The 13,988-nt window shown below is 39.3% G+C and overlaps 1 protein-coding gene across 1 annotated transcript in view; it reads left to right on the top strand.

Moving 5' to 3' along the window:
* DNAH3 (dynein axonemal heavy chain 3) overlaps window positions 1-13,988 on the top strand; it is a 58,158-nt gene that overhangs the window by 34,098 nt on the left and 10,072 nt on the right. The window contains exons 40-54 of the mRNA XM_066198550.1: window positions 157-286; window positions 789-1,025; window positions 1,416-1,519; window positions 2,512-2,806; window positions 3,269-3,448; window positions 4,457-4,580; window positions 4,672-4,828; window positions 5,274-5,417; window positions 5,961-6,627; window positions 6,737-6,902; window positions 7,230-7,446; window positions 8,380-8,562; window positions 9,447-9,645; window positions 10,545-12,686; window positions 13,636-13,861. Of these exons, the coding sequence (XP_066054647.1) occupies window positions 157-286; window positions 789-1,025; window positions 1,416-1,519; window positions 2,512-2,806; window positions 3,269-3,448; window positions 4,457-4,580; window positions 4,672-4,828; window positions 5,274-5,417; window positions 5,961-6,627; window positions 6,737-6,902; window positions 7,230-7,446; window positions 8,380-8,562; window positions 9,447-9,645; window positions 10,545-12,686; window positions 13,636-13,861 (5,171 nt within the window). The remainder of the gene's footprint in view (window positions 1-156; window positions 287-788; window positions 1,026-1,415; window positions 1,520-2,511; window positions 2,807-3,268; window positions 3,449-4,456; window positions 4,581-4,671; window positions 4,829-5,273; window positions 5,418-5,960; window positions 6,628-6,736; window positions 6,903-7,229; window positions 7,447-8,379; window positions 8,563-9,446; window positions 9,646-10,544; window positions 12,687-13,635; window positions 13,862-13,988) is intronic.

Here is a 13,988-nt window from a genome sequence, read left to right as displayed (position 1 = left end):
ACATTTCAGTACTACTTCACATGGGCCCTTTCTTGATCTCTCTGCCAGCCTGGACAATTTCTGATGCCTTATGTTTGACTGAGGATGAATTGAGGGACAGTGGGGAATGTGGCAAGTCCTGCATTGTCACACAGCTATTTCCTTTTCTCCTGGCAGATCAATGCATTGTTTATGTGGCTAGTTGAGCCCTGTTTAGATTTTGTTGACCATCACTGCAAAGTCTTTGTAAAAACATCCGATATTCACCTGAGTTACAGCTTGATGAAACTCTATTCTTCTCTCCTTGGTAAGTACCCTAAACCGCCTGGTTTTCATTTCAGTTTTTCTTTTTTTTTTTTTTTTTTCCTGACATGTCCTACGAAAAAATTCAGGTTATAAGATGCAAGAAAATACCAAAGGAATTCCTTACTGTTGAGTTCATATAACACAGTCAGTGATCTCACTGATCAGTATTATTAATAGTTCTTTGCATTCAGAACTTTCACATTTGGAAACTGGTGTCATTACAAAACTGAACATGATCTTGCAAGTATGTTCTATGTTTTGCTTGCTATTTGCTACCCTCTGAATAAAAGACTTAGGTCTCTTTCTAAATAGTTTTCTTCTAATTTCATTTTTATTTGTAAACAGTATTTTACACAGACGAGATCCTCCTTTGGTAGATTGGCTTCATTCCACTGAAGACAGTGCTCTATTTTTGTCGTGGGATACTTTTGCAAAAATGCATTTTGAATTGGGATTTATGCTTATTACTGGCATTGAACTAAAATTCAAAATATGTGTTTTAGATGAAATAATGGAATCCGATGAAGAGGACAGTGAAACCATGCCTGCTCAGCAAATCGCCTCGTGGCTGCAGGCCCTTTTCCTTTTTGCTGTGGTGTGGACAATTGGAGGGACCATTGATGCAGACAGCAGAAGAAAATTTGATTCGTTTTACCGCATCTTGCTCAATGGAATGAATGAGGAGCACCCACGCCCTAAAAACGTGAAGCTTAACAAAAACAATATCTTCCCAGAAAAAGGTGCTTCTTCATAACTGTGCTTGCTTGGCCTTTCATAAAGCAGTAAGAAAGCCTGGCACTTAGTGTACCTGGCAGATGTTAAGTCTGCAGCAGAGCCACCATCTGCCAAGCCTTGGGCTGCACAGTTGGGTGCCCTGTCCTGGCTCTTTTAACCAGGAGTAGCATATGCCTCCTGTTGTACGCAAACACTGTGGCTGAATCTGACCTAAAATCATTTGGTGATGATAATGGCAGTGGAGGAGTGGGACTGGGGTGGGGGTGGGGATGTATCTTGTGTACTAGAAAGCTTCCATTATCTCACACTTTTGGAAATCTCACAGTAAAATTACTGAAGTTTATTTTTATAATTTAATCAGTGGCTTTGCCTATGCTGTGTTTTTCAATTAACAGGGAGTGTTTATGACTTCTATTTTGACAAGCAAGGCCATGGGAGGTGGAACACGTGGACAGACTATATCACAAAGGAAGAGCAAGTTATCGACCCAGGGGCTAAGGTGCACATTGGTATCTTTATTATGGAAAATAATTATTTGACTAAATGGTTTAGAGGTATAAAGAACTATATTAGGCTGTTTGATGATTGCTTTGCAACATTTCATTAGTCTCTCTGAGCTCCCTTTCATGCTTTTGTCTCAATTCTGGTACCACTAATACTGGAAGTTCAGCACTGCAGGTGCACATGGAGCCCTGAGCTTGCCTGGTGGTTAAAATTTGGGTTCTGCTTTGTTCTCTGACAGCATTTGATATTGGGGAAACCATGATGGGAAAAAGCTAAAGCCTGAATTTCCATTCCTTCATTTCTGTTGTCAGTGGTTGATCTCATGATACTACAGTATGAGTTACTTGGAGAAAGCAAGCAAAGAGACTTACTACTTCTTTGGGATGTGGGCAACAATAGTGAGAGTCCCGGATCCCCTCTATTTCCAAATAGATGCACTCAGATTTTGATGGCAGCTGTGAACTGATTGGAAGGGAAGCACAGCAGAGATCTGCAGATGACATTTCAAGATAACTTATGCATGTTCAACTTTTCATTCCACTGTAGTTGCAATTGTCTTGTCTATTAAGTACATGAGATTACATTTCTTTCTGCTGCTGAAAATCTCTTCTCGATATCAAATCCACAGCTGCTGATGATAAGTAAAAAACGAGGAAGAGAAAAAAAATTCCATACCAGTGTTCCTTTCCCTTTGCACAGTAGGGGAACAGAACTAGGCCATACAAAACTCTGTAGCTCTCCAGGCTTTATATAATGTCTGTGAACCATAATATAGGTAACACTGCTTGTGCTACTGACTGTATAAGCCCTGAACAAGAAGTGGGGCCATAGTATCTACTAGAACCTTGTTATAGCTTAGGTTTTCAGACAATAGAATTTTTAAAAAATGCATTTGTGCGACAGGGTTCATGTAGTTGCTTGCAAATATGTTGATGAAGGTATTAGATGTTTGATTTTTGTGTTTTATTTTACTTTCTTCCATAACAGGTATCTGAGCTGATCATTCCAACAATGGAAACTGCCAGACAAATGTTTTTTCTTAAAACATATGTGGACCATAATGTCCCTTTGCTTTTTGTGGGTCCCACTGGCACTGGAAAAACAGCTATAACAAACAACTTTCTACTAAAACTTCCAAAGGAAAAATACATCCCAAATTTCATCAACTTCTCTGCAAGAACCACTGCTAACCAGACTCAGGATCTTATTATGTCCAAGCTGGACAGAAGAAGAAAAGGATTATTTGGACCTCCAGCAGGGAAAGAAGCTATAATTTTTGTCGGTAAGACATATTTTTCATTTTTTAAAAATCCTTTTTGTTCTGCCTTTTGGCAAAGGAAGCGGTTCACTGAGACTAGTACATTTGGATTGCCTCAGTGCTTTTTTCAGGCATCTAGAGAATCCTAGAATCTCCTGAGTTGGAAGGGACCCACAGGGATCATCAGAGGATTAGCACTGCCCTTGTTGGGAGGTTTAAGTCGTGGTTGTCTTCAGAATAATTCTCAGAGTTGCAGTGGGACATGACATGAAATAAGACAAAATCACCAGCCACACTAAGTTAAGCCATCACCCCTAATTTTATGCCTGTGAGGGGCAATGATGTTTTATTTTGGTTAGTTCAATGGGAACCAGGAATAACAACACACAGCCTTTTTCTACCTCTAGTTCAGTTTTTTTTCCTTCTTAGAAGAAAACTGAATTCCTAGACACTGAGGTTTTTATTCAATGTCTGTGTTCTCCACAGATGACCTAAACATGCCTGAAAAGGAAGTGTATGGAGCCCAGCCAGCTATTGAGCTTCTCAGGCAATGGATTGATCACGGGCACTGGTACGACAGGAAAGATGCATCCTGCATCACTATCATAGATGTCCTGCTTGTCACAGCCATGGGCCCCCCTGGGGGAGGCAGGAATGACATTACAGGTAGGAAATACATCACTGTGGCCAGTGGTTATCTAGCTGACTGAAGTCATAGGGTGAGTTCAGCTTTCTACATTTATCTGTGACTGGTGGACCTACAGCTGTATTCACTGAACGGGTCATTCCAAGTACAGGTCTGTTATGTTCAAGTTCAAACCTATACCTTTGCCAGAGAGAGTTTAATCAACATTAGAAACAATGTTTTTAGTGTTGATTAAACTGTGAATGGCAAAATTTGTTCTAAAATTAGTGATGGAGGTTATTTCTGTTTTCTCTTCTTTGGAGAATGGAGGGAATACATCTGCTTGCCATGTCTCTGGCAAGTCTCTTCTGAAGTTGTATCTCCTGCATTTATTTACATAGGCTGCCTGCATTTATTTACAGGAATGTTACCTGCAAGTCCATGATTTCTGTCACAGCACCATAAGGGAGGTTATATTTTCTAACGAAAAAAACCATAAATAAAAACCCTAGTGTAGCTGCAGCTACATTATTATAGGCTATGTACAGCTGCATTGTTATAAAGCACTTCATGCTATTTTGCTTCTTATAAACACTGTGTTACAGATATAATTGTGTGTGTTCTGAGGCGGCTTTATGAAAATAACTCCTCTAATGCAGCTAAATTTCTAAAATTTACTCATGTATAGACTGATTCTTTTTAGGTGAAAGCCACTAACAAGATACTTGACTTTGTAAAGTTTTCACTGTGTCATATCATATTCAAGAAGGCTGAGATGAGCTGAATTTTTAAATTGGGCAGTAATGGCCTTGTAATGGAGATTCATGTTTAATATACTCAAAACAGTTGTTTTACATAGAAAATGTAAACCAGTTTATATTTCTTTTGCTTCACTGCTAGGGCAAAAATTTGCCAGGAACAGAATCATGAAGCTGGTGCCAGGTTCAAATGTTTTTTTCGTGACAGTCAAACTTAGAAGATGCTAGCTGAAAGGTGGAAAAATATTTGAACATTTAAATCTCTCCTGCATCCTTCTGTGTGTCTTACAGGACGCTTCACAAGGCACTTGAATATTGTCTCTATCTGTGCTTTCAATGATGACATTTTAAACAAGATTTTTACTGCAGTTACTGATTGGCACTTCAGCAAAGGCTTTGATGCTTCATTTCTGAGGTAATGGGATCTATTTTCCGTAGCATCTTTGTTGTCTTTTCCCTGTGATTTATCTGCAGAAGTTAAAACTGTATTTCTTTTCCTTCTTAAGGCTGGGTAAGATGATGGTCCAGGCAACATCGGGGATTTATAAGTTGGCAGTTGATAATTTTCTCCCAACTCCTTCAAAATCCCACTATGTCTTTAATCTACGGGATTTTTCCAGGGTTATTAAAGGAGTTCTGCTCTGTCCACACACTCATTTGCAAGTAAGTTGTAGTTTAATTATGTTGATGTAGGAGAGAGCAGTGAAAAAAGTAAATTATTTTAATAATACATGAACTATGATTTCAATAGATTTACAGGGTTTTAAATCAGAATAGTCTCTGAATTCATTGTTATGTATTTTCTGTCTGTCTCGGAGGGAGAGAGCTATCATTCTGTTAATACAAATTGATTTGATACAGTAAAGAAAAATGCTTTGACATGAGAGTCCCAGTTTGTGTTGGCAGGAAGGACAAGATGGTAACTAGGTGAGGAATCCAGTTCAGTTAGCAGCTGCTGGGCCATGTGCTGAATGGCTTGGGATTGAAAGTTTCCCACTGAGTTTAGTACAAGGTATAGCAGGGTCCAGATGGACATTTCTAACCTTTTCTTTTTGGACAAATCCCGCCTGAGCTATATTTACCCATTCTTTTGTATTTACATTTTCAGGATGGAGATAAACTGATCAGACTCTGGGTTCATGAGGTTTACAGAGTTTTCTATGATCGCTTGGTTGATGAGGATGACAAGAATATTTTCTTTCAGATGGTACAAGAGACAACATTAAATAGCTTCAAGCAGAACATTAATAAGGTATTTTTGGGTAATGTCCTGGGACCAAGATGATACTGATGCATTTTCAGAAATACTTAAACATTGAGATTAAACCAGTATTGGAGACACTTAGCAATATTTTGATCAGTGAATTAAAAAAGTATGGACAATCTTCTATTCGGTATCAAGTATTCGTATCGGAATGATTCATAACTTCTGAGGGATTCTGTGTTGGGACAGAGGGCCAGCTGGAATGGAATAAATGTCTTGCACAGCATTTATCTGTGCTTTTACCCAAGATAATCATTTGGATGATTCAATGGGTGTAGAGGGTACCTTTCTGAGAAGGCTTTTTAGAAGGAGTGCTGTATTTGACAGCAGTATCTCTCAGTGAGGTATGCATATGTGGAAACCTGCATGTCAGCCTACTGTATTATTCTCCAGACCAAGGTTGTAAATAGAACAGTGAAAAAAAAGTGCTTTCTGCAGTATTAATGCTATGTAGATAAGGATTGTTACAACTTAAGGGAAAATAGTTCTCTAATAGCTAGAATTATCTGTTGATTCTTGTCTTTTTCCCAGGTCCTGAGTCATCTCTCACCTTCAGGAAAAGTCACTGACGATGACATCCGTGGCCTGTTCTTTGGAGACTATTTAAAGCCGAGCAGTTCCGTCAAAATTTATGATGAAATCACAGACTTGAAGCAGCTGACGAGCGTGATGGAATTCTACCTTGAGGAGTACAACAACATCAGCAAGGCCCCGATGTCCCTGGTCATGTTCCAGTTTGCTATTGAGCACATCTCGAGGATATGCCGGGTGCTGAAACAGGATAACGGGCACCTGCTGTTGGTGGGCGTCGGCGGCAGCGGCCGGCAGAGCGCGACCAAGCTCGCCACGTTCATGAATTCCTTTGAGCTCTTCCAGATCGAAATCACCAAGTCCTATGGCATCAGTGAGTGGAAAGACGATATTAAACAAGTCATGCTGAAAGCAGGTGTCGCCAACAACAACGTGTCCTTTTTGTTCTGCGACAATCAAATAAAGGATGAGTCATTTGTGGAAGACATCAACATGCTTTTAAATACTGGGGATGTGCCGAATATCTTTGCAGCAGATGAGAAAGCTGAAATTGTTGAGAAAATGCAAGGTGCGGCAAGGATGGAGAACAGGAAAATTGAAGCCACGCCCCTTGCTATGTACAGTTACTTTATTGAAAGGGTGAAGAAAAATTTGCATATTGTCTTAGGTCCGTATACAACAAGCTGTTTTTTAGAATGTTTTATTTAGGTTTATTTGTTTTTCTGCTTCCTAACTGCAAAGAAATTTAGGTGACAGTCATGTTTTTATTTTTGTAGCCATGAGTCCTATTGGAGATGCATTTCGGAATCGATTACGGATGTTCCCTTCCCTGATAAACTGCTGCACCATTGATTGGTTCCAAACCTGGCCTACAGATGCTTTGGAAATGGTTGCTAACAAGTTTTTAGAGGATATTGAGCTCAAAGATGACATTAGAAAAGAGTATGAATTTTTCTCTCAAGAAACATATGAAGCAAAAGTTTGTTCCCCTGTCCCTTGTGCCCCCAAGGTATTTGATCTGTCCTTATAAATGGACAAAGCTAAGCCAACTCTGGGATTTTAGTGCAAGTCAAAGATACCAAGACATATGTATCTGATGTTTCTGAAAAGCAGGCCACTCTTTGAGAGGAGTCCAAAGTATTTCTAATAGTGGGGAAAACACATTGCTGCCTTCCCTAACACTAATATGACTTATCTTAGAGTAATTTTTTGAGAGTTGACATAAAGACAGACTATATTTTCAAAGTCATGTGGGATTTTTTTCCCTAGGGTGGTGTCAGTGTGCAAATATTTCCAAGAAAGCGTGAGAGAACTCTCTGTTGGCTACTACGCTACGCTGCGCAGACACAACTACGTGACACCAACTTCCTACGTGGAGCTGATTCTCACCTTCAAGACCCTGCTGAACAGAAAAAGGGAAGAAGTTGACATGATGAGGACTCGCTATCTTGTGGGACTTGAAAAGCTTGAATTTGCATCTTCACAAGTGAGTTTCAGATGAAAATGCTGAACATGTCCCATATGCATACTTCAGTGTGGGGTCTCTATGGTTGAAACTTATAAAAATAAAACTTATTAATTTGTTCTTCACTATATTCATGATGCTATTGATAGTTTTCTGTAGAAAGCCAGCAGGAAAAGTTAGATTTCTGCTTAGTAAGTTGAAGAAACTGTGATCACTACTTTTGGATTATAACTCTTAATAGAAAACAAAATTAGAATGAAAGTACTCATTAAATGTTGAAGGAATAAACATAGATTTCCTTATTTTCCCAAAACCTTATATGGAGAATCCACCTGAGCATTCTAGTACCTATTACCCTTTCCAAAATAGGGGGGAAATTGAAAACCATTGTAAGATTATATTAAACATTAATTCCTGAATAGATTCCAAGTAGGAAATTGATCAGGTTCCAGATCAATAATTTCTTTTTCAACCTATGTAATCCAGGGATTCATCTTTCCAAGATAAAAACTAAAGGGCCTTCTAGATAGTTGCTGGATGAAGAAGATCCAGTTTGCAGCTATTGCTGTCATTAATTCTGTGTTCCATTCCAGTTTTCTTTTGGATTTTGTTTTCCACCTGTGCACTAAAGGATTATTTAATTTTCACTGAAAGTGACTGTGAGGAAAGAATAGAATTAATCGATATATTTCTGGTTATTGACATTAATGAATCTTAAAAAAGCAAGTGTATTACATAGATGATGATAAATATACCTTTAAAAATCTAATAAGTTAAATGAAACAGCTCTTAGTAAAAATAAACTAGAGAACTATTAATTCTTTAGATCAAATTTTTGATCTTTTTTAGATTGTATTACTATAGGGTCTTCCAATCTTTATTCCTAAGCCATCAAGATATGAAATACATGCAATGTTCGCAGATTTTTTCTTGATTTCCTGTTGTATTCATCAGGTTGCCGACATGCAGAAAGAACTGACCGACCTTCAGCCTGAACTCATTAAAACATCTGCAGAAACAGAAAAAATGATGGTCACGATTGAAAAGGAAACAGTTGAAGTAGATGCAAAAAAGGCAATAGTGTCAGCAGATGAAAAAGAGGCCAATGATGCAGCTGCTGTTGCCCAAGGTATTAAGGTAAAGCACAGGGCCTTGAGCCTGGAGCAGGATGGGTTCCAAGTAAATGGGAGCTGTGAGGATGTGATAATGTGTTAATGGGGCCAGCCAAGATCTTAAAGTAACAAAATTGCAGATGATGAATGACACACACCTAATGTAAACACGGTAAATTTGGGCTGTTTGGAGTCTGACTGCATCTCACAGTCCTGCATAACTTCCCTTTATAGTTCATGTTCCAAAACCTGTATAGCTCTTATTTCTCTACTAATATATTCTCATTTTCAACAGATTGACTAATGAGTTTATACTGTTTCCAGACCCAAAGACAGTTAATTTAGATTTAGCTGAGGTAATTTGGCATATGCTGCATGTAGTCCTGTTAGGCATTACTTTAGAGGTAATGCCAGACGTCTGTAACACAGAATTTCCTGTGGGAAGCCTCAAGATTCTTCAATATTTTTTCTGTAACTAGCTGGAAATGTCAGTGATATTTAATATGGATAATTGCTGAGATCAGAGTATATGATAAAGAATTTAGGCTACACGGTATCCATTTTTCACCTGATCAGCACTGTAAGATTTAACTAAGAACAGCTGTATCTAATCTTTAATTCTCATAGCTAAACCAGAGAGACTTTGATCTTGAAAGCTTGTCTGACTTTTTCAACTATCAGTTCAGTTTATGGAAGTTACTAATTTGTCTACAAACCTTCCGCCTTTAAACTGTGCAGTCAAATTGTGGAGCACTTTTGTCTCCTAGAAACACAAAGCTGTGAAGAGTCTGTTTAATGGGCACTGAACAAGAGAGGAGGTTCTGCGAGGCTGTGCTGTAGTGGGGTGATCAGGCTGCAGGCCTGGTGTTGTGTGAAGGTTTACAGCTTCCTGCCCCAATGTCTTAACAGGACGAATGTGAAGCAGATCTTGCAGAGGCTCTGCCAGCTCTGCAAGCAGCAGAGGCAGCTCTTAACACCCTGAATCCTTCCGACATCACTCTTGTGAAATCCATGCAGAATCCACCCGGTCCCGTCAAGCTCGTCATGGAGAGTATCTGTATCATGAGGGCAGTTAAACCAGAGAGGAAACCCGACCCCAGTGGCAGTGGTAATGACATAACTTTTGTTATCCCTGTCCCAGGAATGTGTGGGTGCTGCTGTGGTGTGCTGGCGAGGCGCTTCTGCCACGAATGCAGCCGTGTGCACTGGAGGTGCATTTTGCTGGCAGCGACAAGTACACTGAGTAGTGAAGAGCTGCTTTTGCCATGCTAGCATACTGCCCTTGCCTGACACTGTTGTACAAGCTTTGTAAATATGATCCCAGGCACCAGCACGAAGTCATCTCTTCAACTTGCTGTGACCCAGCCTTGAGATTTGCATTGCCTTGAGGAACTCTGGGCACTGGAGGTGTGCTGCGCACCATCTGCCTGTGTTTCCCCTTGTAATCCCTGCTTCCAAACTCTCAGTTATGCTGGGAGAGGGAATTCTAGTCACACCTCTGCAATAGGTGATTATTCTAACAAGGGTTTCATGTTGTTATTGTGGGATTGCACAGGATGTGCAAGGTAGGAAAGAGACCTTTTTCTTTCACTTTTCTTCTACCTTACACCTATACAGTTCAACCCTTCATTATTAAAAATAAGAATTATATTAATTCCTTTCATCCAAATTGGTCTCATCTAGATTAAGAAGGAATACTTCCGTAGTTACTGATTTATCTAATAGATGAAGCTAAGAAAGACTGTATAGTAATTTGTTTCCCTTAATGTGCTTGCTTGATTCAGCATTAATATGCAGCTAATAAATATGACATTGATTAGTGATGCTGAAGGTCCTGTCTGAATTCCTTTAGGTAATGATTTTCCCAAACTTTTTAATACTCTTTTCATAGTAAAATTCCATTGCAATATCGTTGATGTTAATTCTTCATACTATGTTTCAAACTATTTTTTTTTCAGTCCGAACATGCATGTATTGAGCCCGATTTTGGTTTTATTTCCAATATAGGTAAAATGATTGAAGACTTCTGGGGGCCGGCTAAAAAACTTCTTTCAGATATTAAGTTCCTTGACAGATTAAAGTCATACGACAAGGATAAAATTCCCCCTCCTATAATGAAGAAAATTAGAGACAAGTTCATGAATCATCCAGATTTTCAGCCAGAGGTTGTAAAAAACGTCTCCTCTGCCTGTGAAGGCCTTTGCAAGTGGGTGCGAGCCATGGAGGTCTATGACCGTGTGCAGAAAGTGGTTGCCCCAAAGCGTGAGCGTTTGCAAGAGGCTGAAGGAATCCTGGACGTTCAAATGCAGAAGCTGCAAGTGAAACAAGCAGAACTGAAGGAGGTTGTTGATCGCCTCCAGGCTTTGCAAGACGAGTTTGACGAAATGAATAACCGGAAGAAAGAATTAGAGGATAACATTGAACGTTGCTCACAAAAGCTTGTGAGAGCTGAGCAGCTGATCAGTGGTCTGGGTGGAGAGAAGGACAGGTGGACGGAAGCTGCACGGTTATTAGGAATTCAGTACACAGACCTAGTAGGGGATGTGCTGTTGTCATCAGGAACTGTGGCTTATTTGGGAGCCTTTACTGTCGATTATCGCCTACAATGTCAAAAGCAGTGGCAAGATCTGTGCATTGAAAAGAACATTCCATGCTCCAGTGATTTTAGCTTAAGTAATACATTAGGGGATCCAGTCAAAATCCGTGCATGGCAGATTGCTGGATTGCCAGTTGATTCTTTTTCCATTGACAACGGTGTAATTGTTTCTAACTCAAGAAGATGGGCTTTAATGATAGATCCTCAAAGGCAAGCTAACAAATGGATTAAAAATATGGAGAAAGCTAACAAGCTGTCAGTTATCAAATTATCTGATGCACATTATGTGAGGACATTAGAAACTGCTCTTCAGCTTGGAACACCAGTCTTGCTAGAAAATATTGGTGAAGAATTAGATGCTTTCTTAGAACCTATTTTATTAAAGCAAACGTTCAAACAACAAGGTGTAGAATACATGAAATTAGGGGAAAATATAATTGAATATTCAAAAGACTTCAGGTTTTATATGACAACCCACTTAAGAAATCCTCATTATTATCCTGAAGTGGCTGTGAAAGTTTGTGTACTCAATTTCATGATTACACCTTTGGGTCTTCAGGACCAGCTTCTTGGAATTGTAGCTGCAAAGGAAAAGCCTGAGCTAGAAGAAAAGAAAAACCTACTCATTATAGAAAGTGCAGCCAATAAGAAACAACTAAAGGAAATAGAAGATAAAATCCTGGAGGTCCTTTCCTATTCAGAGGGAAACATCTTAGAGGATGAAACAGCAATTAATATTTTGTCTTCATCCAAGGAGTTATCTGCAGAAATCTCTGAAAAGCAGAAAATTGCCTCTGTAACTGAGCAGGAAATAGATTCTACTCGAATGGGGTATAAGCCAGTTGCTGTTCATTCAGCTGTTGTCTTCTTCTGCATCTCTGATCTGGCAAACATTGAACCTATGTACCAGTATTCATTGATTTGGTTCATTAACCTGTATGTTCAGTCTATTGCTAAAAGCAAGAAGAGTGGACATCTGATGGAAAGAATTAAAAATATAACTAACCATTTCACAGTAAGCATCTACAATAATGTCTGTCGTTCCCTGTTTGAAAAGGACAAGCTGTTATTCTCCTTCCTTCTAACAGTAGGCATTATGAAGGGAAAAGGCCAGATAGATGATGCAGTTTGGCGTTTCCTACTGACGGGAGGTGTTGCTCTTGATAATCCTCACCCCAACCCAGCTCCAGAGTGGCTGTCTAACAAATCATGGGCTGAGCTCGTACGTGCATCTTGCCTGACAAACCTGCAGGGACTAATGGAACACGTGAGAGACAACACTTCCAAGTGGAAGCCGATCTATGACTCTGCCAAGCCCCATGAAGAAGACTTCCCAGACACCTGGAGCTCACTGTCGGGGTTAGATCGCATGGTTATTCTCAGGTGTTTGCGACCTGACAAAATTATCCCGGCAGTGCAGATCTTCATTGCGGAAAACATGGGAAGAACATTTATTGAACCACCTACATTTGATCTTGGAAGAAGTTACAGTGATTCAAATTGTTGTGCCCCTTTGATTTTTATATTATCACCTGGTGCTGATCCTATGGCAGGTGAGATTGGTATTAAAAAGAATCTTTTTTATCTGGTTAAATGTCACCAAGTCTGACTAAACTGTTAATAGTGTAGACCCCCTCATTTGATCTTTAAAGTGTCTTTAAGGTACAAAACAGCAATGATGGAATATCAAACATTGGCATCTGCCCATATATAAACAATGATAGTGAAATTGTTGGAGGGTGGAATGAAAGTAGTGGTGATGAAATGTCTCGGTCTCTGAGCAGCAATTTGGGGATCTAACAGACTGTAGCATCCAGACCAGTTTATAATTTGTACTTGCATTACAATTCTTTCTGTGGGTGTTGGAGGTTTGCCCCAGTCATTATTGCAACCCCTCCTCCAGTAAGTTTCCTCCCTCCCAGTTACTAATTAAATGGTGTATAGGCCACACTTAAAAACACATTTGTTAAATGTCCTTTAAAGTGTAACCACCCAGATTATTTTTAAATCTGGTTTTCTGCCAAAAGAATTGTGACATGGAGCCGTACCGTAAGGATGTATTTCCAGAAAGTACTGATTTTGATAGCAAAGCTGGAGGTCTATTTTTAGCCAGATCTAAAGATCCAACTTGCAGCTCAACCCCCATAAACAATTGTACCCATCCAACAGAGATAGTCGAGGGCTGTTGTGCAGCCTGGAACTGAGCACCAAAAAAGAAGAGGTCAACCTGGCTAATTTTTGTGTTGGTTTTTTTTTTTTATTTTTAATTAATACCTTATACCCCTAAATTTTAGTATATGCCTCAGAGACACAGTGACTGATACAGCATATGACACTACTTCTGGCTTGTTGAGGTGGTTTTGTTTGCTTTTTTTTTTTAATTGAGTAAAATATTTGTTGACTTTTCTCCCCTTAATTACATTATAAAAAGGATGAATATAATGTATTCTGCTTTCTAATAGACGCTGTCTTTGTTTGCATGTATAAAACTCGCCATCATAGGTTTGCTAAAATTTGCTGATGATGTTAGCATGGGAAGCTCAAGCGTTCAAACGGTTTCACTTGGCCAGGGCCAGGGCCCAGTAGCAGAAAAAATGATTTACCAGGCTATTACTGATGGAACCTGGGTAGTGTTACAGAACTGCCACCTTGCAACCAGCTGGATGCCTACCTTGGAAAAAATCTGTGAGGAAGTTATAGTGCCTGAAAATACCAATGAAAAGTTCAGGTAAGAGTTGTAGTATTTTGCCCTTTTTAATGTATTTCCTGTTTGCTGAAGACGCTACTAAAAAGAAAATTCTTCTGTAAGAATGCCTAAGTATGACAGTCATATAATTTATGTGCAGTGATAAAAT

Source organism: Chamaea fasciata, unplaced genomic scaffold (assembly GCF_029207755.1).
Source record: "Chamaea fasciata isolate MVZ Bird 193981 ecotype frontalis unplaced genomic scaffold, bChaFas1.0.hap1 SCAF_16, whole genome shotgun sequence".
Lineage (NCBI taxonomy): Eukaryota > Metazoa > Chordata > Aves > Passeriformes > Sylviidae > Chamaea > Chamaea fasciata.
Note: the sequence above shows the minus strand (reverse complement) of the source record. Positions and strands in the feature narration are given on the sequence as shown.